Consider the following 18,121-nt stretch of genomic DNA (forward strand, 5'->3'; position numbering starts at 1 on the left):
TGTGTGCGATCATTCAACCCCCACAGGTCCAGGGCAAAACAAATAAAGATCTCTTTAATGAGAACACATAAAGTCTGTTTACACTGTATGAGCACAACAGGGCACATCTCAACAGACAGGAAAACAAAAGGTCAGGAGGCGTGTCTCTGAAGAAAAACAAAAAAAGAACAGAGTTGAACTTGAAGAGAGTTTAAACTGGTGCTTCCTGTTTTAGCTGAGCTTCACACAGTCAGTGTCAGCATGTGGCTAATCCATCACTGCCACACACTGGCAGAAGAAACAACTAAATGTACATTATTCTTTACGTCACTTCAGTGTTTGGCTTATGGCTACAAAACCACCTCAACTCAATGTCCACTTACTCACTTTAATGAGGAGCTTTTGAAAGCAACAGCAGTTTTCTCAGTTGCTATGGAAATGTAGCATCACTACGACTTCTCATCCATATCTAACAGGTGATTTGTAAGCTTGGAAACAGCTGCGGACAAACAAACAACCTCTACTCAAGGTTTCCCTACTGATGAAGACTGCGTGATAAAGTTAAAAGCTCCTGAACAAGCAAATACATGAATGTTGAGTTGAGGTGATTTTGTCAGCTCCTGCCTGCAAACCCATAAGTCAGTGTCCAATAACAATAATAATGATAATGATAATAATATTATCTAAATAAACATGAAGCTGACAGAAGTGGCTTAAACTCTGACTGTGATGGATCATCTCTCTTTAGCTGATGTTGATAGAAATGAAGCGAGTTCACTTCAGGCTCCTTCACAGCGTCTCTGTCGTCTTTACGTCCATGTAGGCGAACAGAAATCACCTGTCATTTATTGGCCTCTCTGGACCGTCCAGTCTGATGGCCGGGTCCCTTTCCTCTGCTACTGCCGCCGCCTCCTCCTCCTCTCTTCCTCCTGTGTCCTGGTCTTTGTCTGGTGAAACCTCCTCCCTCCTCCCTGTTGGCGGACTGAGCCCACAGGGCGTCGTACCGGCCCGGCGCCTGGTATCCGGGCTGGCTGGTGTCCAGCGGCTCGAGGGAGAGGAGGATCCAGATGGCGGGTAGGTTCCTGCTGACCGTCAGGCTGTCGAGGCCAGCGGCGGGCTCCAGCGGCTCCCACACCTCCACGGCGGTGCTGTACAGCAGCTTGGTGAGCTGGTGGAGCCCCTTCACACGCCGCTTCACGATCTCAGCACAGGTGATGGCTTTGGACACGCCCTTCCCGCTCGCAGTGAAGATCATCTGTTTGCAGAGCGGGCGGCCCGGCGCTTCCTGGTGTCCCTCCACAGCCACGCCTCCCTCCTCAGGTGCGGGTCGTCCCTCCTCTTCAGCCGCTCGCGGTTTGGCCTCCATGCGGCTCAGGGCGTAGCGCAGCAGGTTGCGGATCTTGCTGCCGTCTTTGACGCGGACCTCCGGCGTGTCGGGGGGGAGGCCGGGGAACGGACAGGCAGACGGCTGCTCCGCCGTCCGAGCCTTGCTGTAGTTCTCCATCTGCAGACAGATGGAAGACAGCTGTTACTGAGCTGCAGCCAAAACACTTCACTGCCTGTCATCTACATAAACTCAGAACCAGGACCACACTGAGACAGAGACTGCAGGCCAGTCAGTCTGGAGTCACTGAAACAAACATCTCATAATGCTGCATTAGACAGCACTTATCAAAATCCGTTACAAACACGACTTTACAGAGTGAAAAGGCTCCATCTTACATGAAAAACAAACATAAATAAATCAGTAGACACATAATGACGCACCATGATTACAGTAAGTTTTCAGAAGTGAAATACTGCGTTAGTAAATCTGACATTTAGTTCCCAACCTTGTATGAGGAACAGGGAGGAAGTTCCCGCCTTCACACATGAAGTTGTCGTTATGAAATTAATGAGAGTTAATGAATACAGAGACATAACATCATCCCTCGGGGAAGCTGCGGCTTTCTGTCATTCCTCCTTTTTGAAGCTTGAAATTGGTTTGTAACAATCAAAAAAAGATAACAACTGAACTCAAGAAGTCACGTCATACTTTGGACTCGTTACAGAGAATCATGCGTTTGTCTTTTCTTCCATATAAAAACATTCGGTCCTGTTCTCCATCTGTTTAACCCTCGTCTTCACAAGAGTCTCCTGTCTGCTCTTCTCGCATAAAACACATTTACAGGCCTTACTCATGTCAGATACTGTGGCCTGTTGCAATAACACAGGGGGAACCAATCACATCACAGTTCTGGTTCCTGTTACAAGTTTTATTTGCAATTATTCTTAGATTTTTTAAAGCTGTTTTCAATGTGCCAAATGAAAAAGGTCTATAAACAAGATTCCACTACATTAACCCCCCCGAGTTAGAGAACCGCTCAACCTGCAGCTTCCCACAGGACCCGCCCTGCTGCCACTGCTGGGAGCCAATCATCTGGTTATTAATGATCAGACAGGTGTCCTCCTCACACTGAAGGACTGAGGTTGATCTCCGCTCTGACCCCGTCTCCTCGACCTCCGACGATCAAAGACGTGGAGGAGAATCTGACTGCACTTACACTGAGCTTTTTTCTTTTTTGAACAAACTTTATTTATGACACACAGAGGATGAATCCTCCTCTAACCACTGAAACAAACAGGACTGAAATGTTGAAATAAGAAAACATGATAGGAAAATACAAATAGAGAAAACTGAGCGGGTAAAATAATAACCAAATAGAAATAATGAACCGAGCAGGAAATAAGAATTAATCATATTCAGACAGAAGTTTCCTGATAATCCTTTACATTGGTTAACTACAGAAAATGAATGTTTAGGTCTTTCCACACAGGGAGGGGATTTAGTGAAACAACTTTAATGTATAGACTATAGTATTTAGTTCTGATGATGATGATGTTCACTATAAATTCATCAGCTCGTTCTTTATTACGACTCCTGACTGATTTAAAGAGAATGAATCTATATTTATGGATCTGATCTTCAGTCCATCAAACAGAAAAAGCTGCTCTGTTGTTTCTACATTTATGTGTCTCTAGTGTGGTTTTAAATGTTGCTGCAGCAAGGAATTGTGGGACGGCATTTCTCCTTTCCTTTGGTAAAGGAAGCTCCAGTGTTTCCTAAAGGAGATAAAATAGGAAGCAGTGAAGCTCCTTTCCTCACTCTGATCATGAAGCTGCTCAGATACTTCCGGGTCATTTCACTCAGTTTGAAGCTTATTTATTTATACTTATTAAAGTATACAAACTTTAGACAAGTTCAATTTTATACTCATAGCCTTACATATATTTATTTCGTTTTATTTATATATTATAGCATAAGTACATAATTTCATATTTTAATTATTTTTTTATCGTATTACGTAATGATCCATTTACAGCCTTCTATGAGACTCATTTGCAAAAACAATAATGAATCTATCAAAATAGATAATACAGAAACAATTTAGGACCAGTGAAGTTAATTAAATTAAATTAAAGGCATCCAACAAAAAAAGAAAAATAATACAAAAACACAAATAAGTAAATACCTTATACATAAAATATCACAGAGAAATATAAATCAATTCAAATAACTAAAAAATAATAATAAAAAAAAAAAAGTCACCTGGCTGATACCCTTTATAAAATAGGGTGTACAAGAGACAGAGGACGTTTGGGAAAAATAAAGATATTATACAAATGATGGGCGTAATCTTTTCCATATTTTTTAGAAATAAAAGTTATATTTTATGATTATTTTTTATTATCTTTACTTTTATATTCTACTTCATATTCTCTTATTTGCTGAGGGAGCAACTGTAACCAAACTTAATTTCCCCCTGGGTTCAATAAAGTCTTCTGATTCTGATTGATTACACTTGACAGTTATATAAAACTAACAGAGTTCATTACCTGGACGAGCTGATTTCCTTATTGATCTCAGTGGAGTCCCTCAAACCTCCACAGACCAAACACACACACACACACACACACACCAAATTCCATAGAAACAATACAGGACATGTGCAGTTTTCCTTGCAAGTCTCAAATTAGTTGAACAAGAATGAACCCTGGGACCTGCTGGGAAATGTTTTAGTCTCTTCGAACATTTTCGGGATGTAAATGATTTCACTCCGGGGTAAAATCGACCTTCACGTTTCTGACGTACGCCACTCAGGCGTTTGGTGGAGACTACCGTTAGTCAGCAACATCATCTGTACAAACTAAACCAGGGGTGCTAGGTGTACTGAATGTGAGCCGAATGAAGGAGGGCGTTGTGATGATCCAGCAGCTTGTTTTAGAAACTGCCATGAGTGGAGGTTCAACCGTGACGAGGAAAATGTTTAAATCTACGGTGTTTTAAACGGAGATCAGCGCCATCTTTTTTTCTGACCGTTGGGGACATTTAGAGGCTCGACACGTTACACTGATAAAGGACAGTGCAGCTAACCTTTAGTCACTGAACCAATCTAACAATTTAAGGTTAATTAATTGTCAGAAAACGGCACCGAAGTTGTTATTAGTTCGTTAGAAAGTGCGGCTAAGCTACAAGCTAACATCTTTAGTTTGTATTCACGGAAATAAGCTGAATACAAAACCACCAGAGTCTCGATAAACGGCTACTTCTATGTTGTAGTATGAACTAAAATATGTGCATTAAAAGTTCAGTCTTACCACAACGTTATTTTTCGGCTACTAACCACTCCACATGTTTACCATATCTGCCTCACTTTACGTTACCGTACAACGACGTGAAGTGTCGTAAACTGTAGTCCTTTTTGAAGGTCGGCGTTTTCTGAACAACTAAATTCAGAACCGGGAAATGATCAGAGAGAAGACATGACACTTTTACGGTCACTGATAAAGTAGCATTGATTGTGTTTTAATTCGTTTTCGTTGTCGATTTAAGACAGTGTCGTCTGAAAATATTTTCCAAAATTGTGTTTTTGACTATGGGTTTTAAACAGTTAGTAGTTGTGAGTGGAAGTGAACCCGTTCCTGCTCAGACAAATTGGTGAAAACAAACTTGGACATTTCACACAAAAGTGAAATTATAATTTCTTAGAAGTGTTTCTAAACTGTATTTTTCATCTTTCCAAGAGAGAAGACTTGACAAATTCCCTTAACTTTGTGATTCATTCATTCATTCGGGTCTGAAAAAATGGCTGCGACACACCCACACCAACATAGCTCCTTGTGTTTTATACAGCAGCTTTATTATTTTTGGTATGAACTAGGACTGCAGATATTCATTATCAATTTCTTTATTTGTTTGTTTGTTTGTTTATTTATTTATTTTTGGTTGAACAAAACAAGGCAACTTAACATCAATCAGTTAAATGCAGAAGAAGCACTGAGATATTTTAGGTAAATAAAAGTACCAACACAACAGTGTAGAAATACTCCATTAGTCCTGCATAAGTAAGTTAGTACTCCCCCCACTGAAGAATGGCCCCTGTGACTGATCTATTATAATAAATGATATGATTAGATTGTTAATACTGATGAATCATTGTGTATTTTAGCGTTGTAGCCAGTCACAGTTGAGCCGGGTTGTACAGTGGTAATCAAACTTGGGGTCAAGCCCCTCCCTGAGGGGTTATGAGATGATTAATGGGGTAGACCAGAAGAAAAGGAAAAGACTGCTGCACAGCGTTGACACTGTTTTCAGACTGTTCTCTGGTCAATGCCTGTTGTTGTTTTCCTGTAAAACTTTGGATGATTTTTCCTCCCTGTTTTTCCATCCAACCATCTGGGAAGTTTCAGTCTCTCTGATAATAACTCATACACATCTGAAACAGCTTTTTTAAAGGGGTCACACCAACAGATGGTTCAGTCTTTACTAGTGAATTGTATTTTATAAATTTATCATATTCTTTTTATATAAAATCTTGATCCAAAAATTAACTACAGCTTTCAAATAAATGTAGCTGAGTAAGAAGTAAAGAAGTACAAATGTAAATAACAGAGTGGAAAAAGTAAAATAAAATGGAAATTTTCAAGTTCAGCAATTGAGTGTATATATTGAGTGTATTTCTTCTTTTTCTTTTTTTTATTTAAAGGTAGTGGTGTAACTGTTCTGGGGGGGGGGGTAATTCAGGATTTCTTTATCTTCAGGGTGGGCTAACAGCATAAAAACGAACAGAAATAACTAAAACCAAGGAACCTAAACTTACCTACTCAAACAAAAGAAGAACAAAAGACAAGCCACTAACCTAACTCCTAACCTAACAAAAACAGGAGAAAATTGGGTTAAACAAAAAATTGCTACCTTCCCCTACGGCACCTGGGCTGACATTTCACATAAGCAAACTACATATAACATCAGAACATGTTGGTTGGAGGTGTTGGTCATGATATACTGATTGCCTGATTTAGTTTTCGTAAGTGGATCTAAACAATCTATCCAGATGTGTTCAAACGGTTCCCCCATAACAGAGATGGGATGCAACGGAGCAGGAGGAATCGTTTGATTTGGCTTCCCCACCACCTGACACTTATGGCATATCCGGCAAAACTTGCCACCTCAGATTTTAAACCTGGCCAGAAAAAATATCTGAGGATGCGATGATATGTTTTTTGAAAACCCAAATGACCCGACAAATCATGATCATGGGCTAAACTCAACACTTGGGCACGGAGAGGAGTTGGCACGACTAACTTCCGAATTACATCACTATTGTCGCCAGGCTCAGGAGACCGTCACGAGGACACCATCATCAAAAAAATAAAGTGACCGGTCGCTCATTCTTGTTTTCTATGGCTGTAGACAACCTACTAGGTTACAGTCATTCTGTTGGGCTTTAATTAGTTCCATTTTGTGCACTGATAAAGGCAAATCGGGAGCTGTAGACAACACATTATCAGCACCATCCTCAGCTATAAAGGTATCAGAAAGATGCACCACATCAGCTAGTTTATGAGCCATGGCGCGCGTAACGGCGCACACAGGGAAACCGGAGGATGAACCAGGAGCAGCGGGGAACGAGTCTCACGTATCCACAGAGGGATTTTCAACAGTTTCAGGGGAGGGGGGAGACTTTCACTCCTGCTAGATCATTCCCGAGAATGAGGTCAACCCCCAACTGGGACCTCAAACCAATCCGTACCGTGCCAGGCACAATGGAAGAGGACAACTGTACAGCGTGGAGAGGGACGCGTAAAACACTCATCTTAACTCCCCACACCAGCATATCCAAGCCACAGTACGTTTGATTAGAAAAAGGCAGCACCCCAGCACGAATAAGGGAATGTTTTGCACCGGTGTCTCGTAATATTGTAACGGATATGGGTTTCACTCCATCCCCGGGCAGAGACACAAAACCCTCCGACACAAACGGTTCAAATTCGGCGTCAATTTTGTCCTCCGTTTCTACTGCAACCACATTTCCGTTGACAATTGGCATCATTTGAATCAACCCGGCGGCACCGGGAGACTCTGACTGCTCTTTTCTCTTTGGCACCGGACAGTCAGCAATCAAATGTCCGCTTTCACGACAACAAGAACACGCACGCTTATCAAGCGCAATCGGAGACTTGTTTTTCACCTCGAGCTACATAATAGCGGGAAAACACATTCTTATGCGTTAAAGCAAAGTCATCGGATACATCGATAGAGTAGAAACTTGTTGCTTGTTCAAATACACAACAATATTGTCCGGCAGGCAATTTTTAAACTCCTTAAGGAATCCTTCGTTTTTGTGGCTTGACACCATTTATCAAATAATGTTGACAGTTTTTTTTTAATTCCTTCATTTCTGGCGATAAGCCTCCGGAACTAATTCATATGCACGGGGAACAGTGGACTTTACAACCTCATAATCCTGACACTGATCTAAAGACAGACTATTACAGACTTCCTGTGCTTTTCCTGCCAATTTGCAACAATATTGGCCACACATCTTTAGGCCAACGTAGAGCAGGTGCAATACGTTCAAATGCACAGAAGTAAGAATCGACCTTTGTCTCTCTGAATGGAGGAACAAGGGCCACATGCCTGCTGACGTCAAAGCTATCCTGAGGGGTAGTAATAGGTGCTGTTACCCGATTCGTGGAGGCAGAGGCAAGGGGTTGTCCGCGCTCCAGCTGTAGAGCTTTGTTGATGAACGTTGTCAGACAAATAGAGAGACACACACAGAAACAGACTCAGTCCAGCTGCTGCAGCCAAATAAAACCAAGTGTTGGCTGCAGTAAACATGAACAGTACTACCAAGGAAAGGAAAGAACGTCTGAGACAGACTCCTCTGAGGCCAACAGTAGAATAAAGCCCAATCATCAACAGGTCAAAGGTTACAGCCTCTCAGTAGACAAATAATGTAGAGCTGAAACAATCAGTCAATTCATTTATTGACTGGTTGAAAATAATTTTGAGGTAAGGGTTGATTAATTGTTTATGACTAAATTCCAGCTTCAACATTCTCTTGGACTAAAGGATGAACTGATTAAATTTTGATGGTCAAAGGTCAAAGGTCAAGGATATGGTGACCTCAGAAATTTTTTTTAGCCATAACTTACACAAATGGTTCATATTTTTCATGACTCAGGATATACAGGGATGTAACCTGATGATTCTAGTTGATTCTTTTATTGTTTATTTGAATACCTTAACTTGTCCTCTGGAAAACTGCAATCTAAATATTTCACTTCTTTTGGACATTTTTAATAAAAATAATCAAGCGATGAACTGATAATAAAAAACTCACTAGAAGGATGCAGAGCTGAGGCAGAGGTCTGTCTTTGGGGAGAAGGAATATCCATAATCAAGATCCAGGTCTATTAATCACACCAAATGCTGGACAGACTGAGGCCAACCAGCATCATCATCCAAGAAACTGTTTTTTTAAGGGGACATTGGACCACACTGTATCGCATCAGACTGAACTACAGTTACAGCTTCAGCCATAATGATGACATCATGATTAAAGCTGCAAAAACACAGACTAAATTGCTTTGTTAAATCATTAGCGTGTTGGCTGATTGTGTTCCTCCTGTCTGAGAGTGTGAACATGTAGAAGAACATGAAATAAAACACAGGGTTTCAACTATTTCTGTAAATTTTAGCCCATTATATTCAAATCATTGCTGCAGATGGTTCTCCAAAGCATAGTTTTTAGTTTCACACTGAACAGACGGCTGTAGGTTTCAGCTTGCAGAGATTAGTAACTCCCTGCAGAGAGAGTGCAGAGATCATGCCATATTAATCAGCCTGCATCAGTCTGATGATAGTGAACAAAATCTGAAGGTATGTGCAGGAAAAACAAGGCAAGGAGGAGGGGATTATTCCCGGCTCAACTCAAACCCCAGCAGCAGCTTTTTATAATAACAGCTTATATTAACTTTTCAAATCTGTCTTTTCAAGTCAAAATAAAGAGGAAAGGGTAAATTTATTTATATAATGTTGTTTACTTTAGAATCATTGCAACAGAAGTGAAAATTGCTGCTGCAGTTGCAAAATGCTGCCTCGGGTTATAAACCACAGTGCTGTGACTGGAGTTTGACCGGAGGCCAGTACAGATATCTTAGAGTTTAAAACAAGATATTAAAGCTCCTCCAGTGTAAAGGTCTCTGTCCATGTGTAGTGTGATTATAGATCAGGTGTAGGTTCTATATTAATACTGTGAAAGTATCAAAGCCTCAGTCCACAGAGAAATGCACACAGCCTGTATTCAGAAACTGAGCCTTAAAACCAGCCGTCAGGACTTCTGGAACTTTGTGATGTCACAACAAAGCAGTCACCAAGCCCCGCCCACCTGGACCCACCATCCAAACCTTGCAGGATTTGGTTTCTCTGAGTGTTTTTACCTGAAATCTGCTTTATTTTTATTGGAAAACTCAGAAAACAGTCAGCCAATCAGAAGAGAGGCTCAGAGCCTCCTCTCCTCTGATTGGCTCACCGACCTGTTGTTACTAGAGCTCCAGAGAGAAGCCTGAGAGAGGAGATGTAAAACTACACTGAGATGGTTTTTATATCTTCTGATGGATCAGCACTTCAAATAAAACACAGAAGAAGAAGAAACATAGAGTTTACATCAAATATAAATATATTCTAGATGTATTTTATATAATTTTATCCATATTCACTGGATGTTTCTGAGTAAAAACTCTAGAGACTGTTAGAAGGGGTTTTCTGTGATCTTAGCATTGCTGAAGCTCCTTACTTGTATCTGCACAATTGTATACATTGCACCGCTGCCACACATTTAGCTGATTGGATGAATACATGAAGGAGGGGTACAGGTGTTCCTCATGACGTGCTGATGAGATAATATCTGGTCTTTAGACTGGATGTAATGATTCCTCACACTCAGACCAGCAGCCGTGTGTTGTTTTAGCTCAGTCTAGTTATCAGTCTGACAGCTGAAGGCAGCAACACACTGTGGCCACTGTGGCCTCAGCTGAATAACGAGTTCATGAGCAGTAATAAAATCCTGTGCTGTGTTTTAAACATCATAGCCAGCACCCACAGACTGATTGATTGGACTGATGAAAACGATTACTTCGGTTACTGGCCCCACACGGTCCTTAAAAAGTAGAGGTTTCTTGCACAACTTCACCACCATCCAAGGTGGAGGAGAAAGTCTGAAGAGGTTAAAACTCCAGCAACACTCGACGCACTTCGGCTTGTGGCCTCAAGTCTTTTAGCTACAAAGACCTCTTCTGACTTTTATCCCCACTGTGATCTGAAAGTTTCTGGAAGTCGACACAAGTTCCACTGCCTTTGAGAACAGGCCAATGTCAACCGGAGCTCTGACTGGGCAAGTTACACCAGGAACGCTCACTGTCTGCCATGGTGATTGTAGAAACACTGAAGAGAGATGTTTTGTTAATGATATAAGAACATGCTCTCGACTTTTGGGAAGTTTGCCCTTATCTGGAAATCAGGACCACATGGTTGTTCAGTTTTTAGCAGAGATTCCCTGATGCAGGCTGCGATTGATCCTCGCTCCTGTTCCAGAGAAGAGAACATACAGAGGATAGCTTCAAATTAAACATGCTAGCAGCTCTTGGAGACTGTACTGTGGCACAGCAGTGCTTTGAGCTAAATGCTAAGGCAGACATCCTCACAGTGACATGGCTAACATGCTGATCTTTAGCAGGTTTAACGTTAGCCGTCTCAGTGAAGATGTCCAAGATGTTCAACACAGTGAAGATGTTCAACTAAGTGGATATGTTTAACACAGGGAGATGTTCAACAGTAAAGGTGTTCAACACAGTGAAGATGTTTAAGATGTTTAACACAAGAAGATGTTCAACAGTGAGGATGTTTATCAGTTTGATGGAAGTGGGCCCAGGACTATAAAAACAAGAACAAGAGGTCAAATCCTCCATAAATATCCATGTCCACTGTTTAGATTCAGACTGACTTGAAGACCACAGAGCTCACTTGCATCTTTTCTTGAGAATTTCCACAGAACTTTCCTCCCTTTCTCCTCTGTGGCCAAACTCAGCTGCCCCATCAAACTAAATGAACTAATTTTATTCAGAAATCACCAGAATTCCCACCAAACATGTTATCTGTGGCCAAACTGAGCGCCTTCCAACACAAAGCCCTCTGTTCACCCTCACACAAACTCTAAAACTGTATTTCTGCCCAGTGTCTGCAGGGCCAGAGCACAGACATCTGCTTTTGTCTTTCAGTTCAACTTTGAAAATGGAGGATGCCAACAGTCATTACACATTTACAGTTCATAAAATTATTTCTCACAGAGACTGTTAAAAATGTACTTCTCCTGTAAGACAGTTCAGTTGTAACATCATCACTTAAACTAAAGACGACGAGCTGATTGGCTGCTGACATTTAAGTGTAAGAGTGGTATCCATGTTTTCATTTATCCCTGCAAGAAACCAAACAAGTATTTTTCCCAAAATGACCATTAAGTTTAAATGCTGCAACCTGAACCTATTAAGAACTTTGGAAGGACTTTACACAAAAACTTAGAGATGGATTGGCAAACAGCTGGTGCACCACAATCCTGAATTATTCGGCTATAAAAGGACAAATTATTCACATACACAAATAAAAAAAAGCAATGGATTAGAGCCTCATCTACTTCTCTTGCAGAATGTGGTGGGAGGAGGAGGAGGAGTTCGTCATCTGGGTCTTATCCCTCCTTCTCCTCCTCTTCTTTATCATCCTCCCAAAACAAGACTGCAGCTCCCTGCGTGACGGAAGGACTCTTGCGTTTGGATGCAGACAGAGCTGATGCAGCAGCAGCAGCAGCAGCAGCAGCAGATCTGTAAGTGACTCTGAATGTCTGTCCGCTCATAGAACATGTACAACGATGCAGAGTTTAACAGTTCTGCATTAGTGGACTGAAGAGTTCAGGTTCTTTAAAGCTCAGGTTCCTTGCAGGAAGGAGTTGTTTTTGGATTTAATTATTTTTACCCTGGAAGGTGCAGGGTATTTTGCACTAGTGATGTCTTCTTCATGGTGTTATTGTTACTTTTATTCTCATTATGATATTACAGGTTTTGTTTTGCACCATTGATGATTGTTTGTTTTCTTTGCACTGATGATGTTTCTTCATTGTCGTTAATGTCTGATTTGTCTTTGCTCTGATGTGAGCTCTGAAATGACCATTAAATTGCCCCTGGGGACAAATATCCAATTGAATTCTCGTATGCACATGGGAATCAAATCAGTGCTTTCCATTTTATTTAATGTTTAAGGGGCTGTTACACATAAACCTCATGTTTTTAACGGATCACTTAAAGTAGCTGTATTTTCTATTTCTGGCTTCTTACATTTAAAGGAGAAGTATGGTGGTATTCTCTATCTCTGTTCCTGTCAACAACAGAACGGAGCTTATCAAGCTCCACCTGGTTAATGACTTGAGTTGTGACTTGAATGTCTTAACACTACGGTCATGACCTGATACTGAAGTTAGTTTGCTGCCAAACAGCTGAAGTGCATCTGTTTCCTATTCAAACCTTTGCCCAAACCAAGGGGGAGTTCTCCAAAAAGAGACTGAAGCATCTCTGTGCTCTTCACGGGTGTCGTCAACAGCTCTCAGGCCATAAAGGGAAATGTAAAGCCGTTTCCATAGCAACATAAAACCTGTGAAACTGTGCACGGACAGCTGCAAACATGATGCCATGTTTCTCATTCAGCATTTCTTTCATACGTCTGAAATGTTCTGTCCAAGCAGCATTTGCTATTAGAGGTTAAACCCTGGGGTGACCCGATATACCCTCATGTTTAGGGTGTAGACCACATTGGCTCATACGCCCTGACCAGTGTCCCCAGTTTGTCCCCCTGCCGACTGGACCACTCGCTGCATGTCAATCCCCCAGTCTCTCTCTGAATTTCCTGTCTGTGTCAATGAGCTCTATTAAATAAAGGCAGAAAATCGACCAAAATTATTTAAAAAATAAAAAAGAAGTCAAAACTTTTGTTATTTTACCATGACCATGTACCAGTGCAGGTACTTATCATCAACTCATGTCTGCTGTCTAAAAAACATCCACAGCGTTCTCTGTCCCGCTGTTATTACAGACATGAACTAACCACAGACTCTATTTGATGTAATATTTATTTTGAATCTTGAATCTTTTGTCCTTGAATCTTCACACACCTTTAATTCTTCTCGTTTTGTTTTTCGTTGGTTTGCCTTAATTTGTATGAAGGTTTGTGATTTTTTTTTTATTAGTAGTAGTCAGCCAGGTGACATTTATTTATTTTATTCATCACAGTCACCGCTCTTTTAGACACACACCTCGATACGTAAAAGTCTCGTGTCTGAGAAAGTGAGTTGTGAGTTCATTTGAAAGAGGACTCGGGTCTCTCTCTGGTCCGCTTCAGCTCTGATGGGTCCTCAGTCCTCTTTCTGGTCAAACTATAGTCCCTCAGACCTTTACTGCTTTGGATTATGGGTAGCTTTCACCTGGAACAAGGTGGCTGTCACTCTACTTGTCTTATCCACATACCTGGTATTTGGTTAAAATAATGATAAATAGAGAATATTGTGTATATAATATAACAAGTCTATTATCATTATTATTTATTATTATTATTGCAAAGAACTAATTTTCACAGGATGTAAATGTCACTGTGTTCAGACCACATCAGCCAAAGGGTGTTTTTTTTTTTAATCCCAAGCAAAGAGCAGTGGTGTTAAATAAAGTTAAGCACTAGAGACAAACAGCTGATGCTGCAGGTCATGAACAGCACATGTCGCCCTGACGTTTGTGTATCTACATGTTTTTTCTGCTTTAAATTTATATTTAGATTAGATTTAGTTTAGTTTAAACATACAAAGAAAAAGAGATACTGTTTTTCCCAGCCCAGAGCAATGCAGCAGAGAGGATCAAAAACACCATTAAAATCATCTGAAAACAGATTGATGTTGATCTTCTCATGACCCCTGAGATTTATCTGAAGACCCTGACCCCACACTTGATATGATGTTCCTCGCTACGATTGTGAGTGAACTTTGGTTTGCGCTCTATTAAACTGAGAATACAGCGGCGGTCCGTGAGAGGAGAGCAGCAGTCAGACTTTTCATACATGGTTCCAATTATCTGCCTTAGTGATCAATACGACTCATTAATATCTGCTGTTACTGTATCGCCAACAACAACCCAGTTTGAAACTCCAAAAAGACCAAGCAGATTATTGTGGATTTTAGGAATAGAGAGAAAACCACACCCAGTCTGTGGCTGTGGAGAGAGTCACAGCTCCAGGTTCCTGGGCTGACAGCAGCTCGGCGGTGGGTGGGTGAGGCACAACAATACCTCCCACAAGCAAGTGTAACAGATGTACATATATTGAATTTCTATATATGACATTTATACATGTAAAATAAAAACATTTATGTAAGAATTATATGTGAAACCTATTAGAAGTTGGAAAAATTTCTGTCCCACACAAATATGTATGTTTATGCATGATTATATTTAAACATATATTATTTAACTATATATCCATCCAAAGCCTGTCAGTATGTTGATATTATAAACAGTCCAAAAGTCTAATAGATATGAAGATACATTTTAAAAATGAATAAGAAAAACGTATACATTTTTAACATATATGCCGTTTTAATAAACTTGCATATATGGTCGCAACATCTTAAACCAAATAAAAATTCATCAAAGAAACGAGTGGTTGGCAACTGGCGGCAAAACTGCCCCCCCCCCCCCAGCAATAATATCTGACCTGCTAGATTATTTTGAGATCTCTGTTGCTGAAATGGATCTCTGTCTGAGCAGCAACAGTTACCCACAGAATCAATTCCTCTTTAGCGATTTTGCCAAGAAAATAAAAGTAGCAATGCTGTATTTCAAACTACTGTGAGCTTTTATTCTGAAAAGTTGTGAAAGGAAGTTTCAAAGGTTCTTTTGCGTGCTTGACAAACCTCTGACGGAGCGATATACAATGTGTGACATGAAGAAAATAAGTAAATCACAAGCATCAACGAAGCAGAAAGACAGGAACCACAACTTCCTGTCAGGACTTTCAGAATAAAATCAGAGCAGAAACAGAATGCAGATGATGAGCAAGATGGTGGATTGTGATTCTACCCAAAAAGATTATTGGATTTAGTTTTTACTAGATTGCAGCCTCTGAAGGACGAGGCCCTGAATTGGGACAGCACCCTCCACACGTCATTCAACACCCCAACACCAGGGAGTTTGCTCCCTCATTAATTGTATTTTATGCTTTATATTGCTTATATTCTGTATCCCATTCCTGTAAATATGCGTTTTAAATCCAAATGCACCATATGAGGTTCATACAATTGCAGTTTTGTTGTGCTTGGACTCACTCTCTCAGTGAAGTTTTGTCCAAGTGCTTGTTTTGATGGAGGATTTGAACATGAACCACCCAGGTGCCCCAGTGAGCTCTGGGAAACAGCTTTTAATGTTGCTCTCATGTATTTTTGTTTTGGGAAATCCAAACCATTCAGGAAATTGCAGTAATCATTGGGACATTAGCAGAGTTCTTGTAAATTTCCCCTTTTAATTCATGCCAACTGTTCACAAAACTGATATCCAGCAAAACTACAAAACAGTTAGAAAGGACTTGCTGCACACCAAAAACTAAACTTCAAACTTCTGGGTTTTTTTTTTTTTAATACAGTACTGGTGGGTCGAACCACGCCCATCTGCATTGTGATCTCAACTAAACACCTGTAAAGTTTTGTGTCTGTATCTTGGTTGTGACGCTGTCATGGTGACAAAATCTGTCCATAGACACACAGACAGACACCTTGACCGTAACCACTACTTCCCTTACCCTTAACCTTTAACCTTACCCTACCCTACCCTTAAAACATGTCTTCGCCTTATAACGTAATGATTTACATAATGGGGACTTGTTTTTTATCCCCATGAATCCAACCTTAACATCTATTTTACAGGAAGAGAGAAACTCATGAGCGCTCCCAAAATGAAGGGAAGCACAGGTCTTCTCTTCAGCCTCATCCTAGCAGCGTGTTCCTGTGGCATCGCTGCTCAGACAACAGGTGAGCTTTGCTTTTAGAAATGAGAGATCAGGTACAGAAATATTGTAGGTTTGGTGTTCATGTGGTTTATGTCACAAAACCCTGGGAACAATGAAGGACATTGCCAGGCTCCCTTTTACAGAAAAACAGTGAATGCTGATTTTTTTTTTTAGCATTTCAACATAACCCTAAATCTATACAAGCAAATAAAGAGGAGCAATGACAACAGAAAATATATTTAGAATTTTAAAAAGTAATGAGATCTGACATTTTCAAAAATGTCAGTGCACATCGCAGCTGGTGAAAATGCTAAACTATCAATTCGATAATGTTTCATTAGTTTATCACAATTAAGAGACATTGTGACCTGTAATGTTAATGTGGCTCTAGTTATTTTGAGAAATGCAATGCTGACTTTATTTTTCCCTTATCCAGTTTGTGAAAATGTCACTGCAGCCGACATCGTCTTCCTGGTCGATGGTTCCTCCAGCATTTCACCTCAAAGCTTTGAGGATATCCAAAGATTTCTCCACAGCGTCATCATGGCTCTTGACATTGGCCCCAAAAAAGTTCAGATCGGCTTGGCACAGTACAGTGATGACTTTCATCAAGAGTTCCTCCTGAAAGATCACAAGGACAGGAAGTCATTGTTGGATGCAGTGGAAAAATTGTCCCTCCGAGGAGGGATAACAAACACGGGCAAGGCCATCGACCTCCTCCAGAAACGGTACTTCACCCCAGCAGCAGGGAGCAGAGCCAACCATCGGATTCCTCAGATTGCTGTGGTCATCACAGATGGAGTGTCCAATGATGACGTGATTGCACCTGCCCAGAGACTGAGGGATAAGGGAGTCATTGTGTTTGCCATAGGGGTGGGAGAAGCAAACGTACCAGAGCTCGAGTCCATCGCCGTCCTCTCCCCAAAGGATTTTGTTTTCACCATTGATAATTACCAGGCTCTGGCCAGGCTGAGGGAGACTCTGCTGTCAACTGTTTGCAAGTCTGTGGAGGGTTAGGAACCATTTTATAGCTGTCCATTTGTTTATTTTGCTATACAAATGAAAATAACCGTGCAAGAAAAACAGCTAGCCAAAGTCCATCTTTTGAAATACAGAAAGAGAAAGAGCATCTGTGGTTGCTAATAAGGTTTTTCTCCATTAGGCTGAGATCATACTGGGCATGTTTGTTTGAATCTTAACCAGACCCTTATAACAGTTTTACTTCTGATCTGCCGACCTCTTCATTAGTCATTTTGTGAAAAAGTTCAACTGACTACTGTCACTTCCTGTATGGGTTTACAACTGTTTTGACGATAGCTGGAAAATATGGAGAGCAGGATGTGGGCAGGTGTATTTAGGTTGTCAGTTTGCCTCAAAAAAAGTAATTTGTACAAAGTTTCATCAATAGCTTCCACCATTGTAAAGAATTTTACAAATGTGGATAAAGGTTCACTCACCTCCAAGGTATTCATGGTGCTGCACCCACTTGTAGACAATGAAAATGTAGTTGTGTGAAGCCTGAGTAATTAGAACTGGAGAGCATGTTGTGTGCACAGTCAACCTTTCTCCAGCTTTCTTTTTTCCTTTTCTTTTCTTTTTACAATTGAAAAACAGCCTCTTGGGGTCCTGCCTCATTTACAGCAAGTTAATTACAATGTGCACTGCACCTATTAAATAAGACAATAAATATATAAAATTGCTGGTCAAGACATACAAGAAACACCCCCCCCCCCC

General features: G+C 40.8%; 2 protein-coding genes across 3 annotated transcripts in view; one reads left to right on the top strand and one right to left on the bottom strand.

Moving 5' to 3' along the window:
- Positions 1 to 27: 27 nt before the first annotated feature.
- Positions 28 to 4,753, bottom strand: rpp25l (ribonuclease P/MRP 25 subunit-like). 2 transcript variants are annotated; one of them, XM_023409620.2, is made up of 2 exons: positions 4,618 to 4,753; positions 28 to 1,483 (listed from the first exon to the last, which is right to left on the bottom strand). In XM_023409620.2, exon 2 carries the CDS (start codon positions 1,481 to 1,483, stop codon positions 821 to 823), a length of 663 nt encoding a protein of 220 aa, XP_023265388.1. In that variant the 5' UTR covers positions 4,618 to 4,753; the 3' UTR covers positions 28 to 820. The 2 variants fall into 2 exon arrangements, with proteins under 2 accessions (XP_023265388.1, XP_087031069.1); XM_087174943.1 differs by lacking the exon at positions 4,618 to 4,753 and adding an exon at positions 3,856 to 3,999.
- Positions 4,754 to 12,081: 7,328 nt separating this feature from the next.
- The window catches only part of LOC111657451 (collagen alpha-6(VI) chain-like), a 37,354-nt gene continuing 31,314 nt past the window's right edge, over positions 12,082 to 18,121 (top strand). The window contains exons 1-3 of the mRNA XM_087174963.1: positions 12,082 to 12,179; positions 16,305 to 16,409; positions 16,824 to 17,399. Of these exons, the coding sequence (XP_087031089.1) occupies positions 16,319 to 16,409; positions 16,824 to 17,399 (667 nt within the window). The 5' untranslated portion in view covers positions 12,082 to 12,179; positions 16,305 to 16,318. The remainder of the gene's footprint in view (positions 12,180 to 16,304; positions 16,410 to 16,823; positions 17,400 to 18,121) is intronic.

This window comes from Seriola lalandi, unplaced genomic scaffold (assembly GCF_002814215.2).
Source record: "Seriola lalandi dorsalis isolate HSWRI2012SDOR001 ecotype SW California unplaced genomic scaffold, Sedor1 jcf7180002054400, whole genome shotgun sequence".
In the NCBI taxonomy this organism is placed as follows: Eukaryota; Metazoa; Chordata; class Actinopteri; order Carangiformes; family Carangidae; genus Seriola; species Seriola lalandi.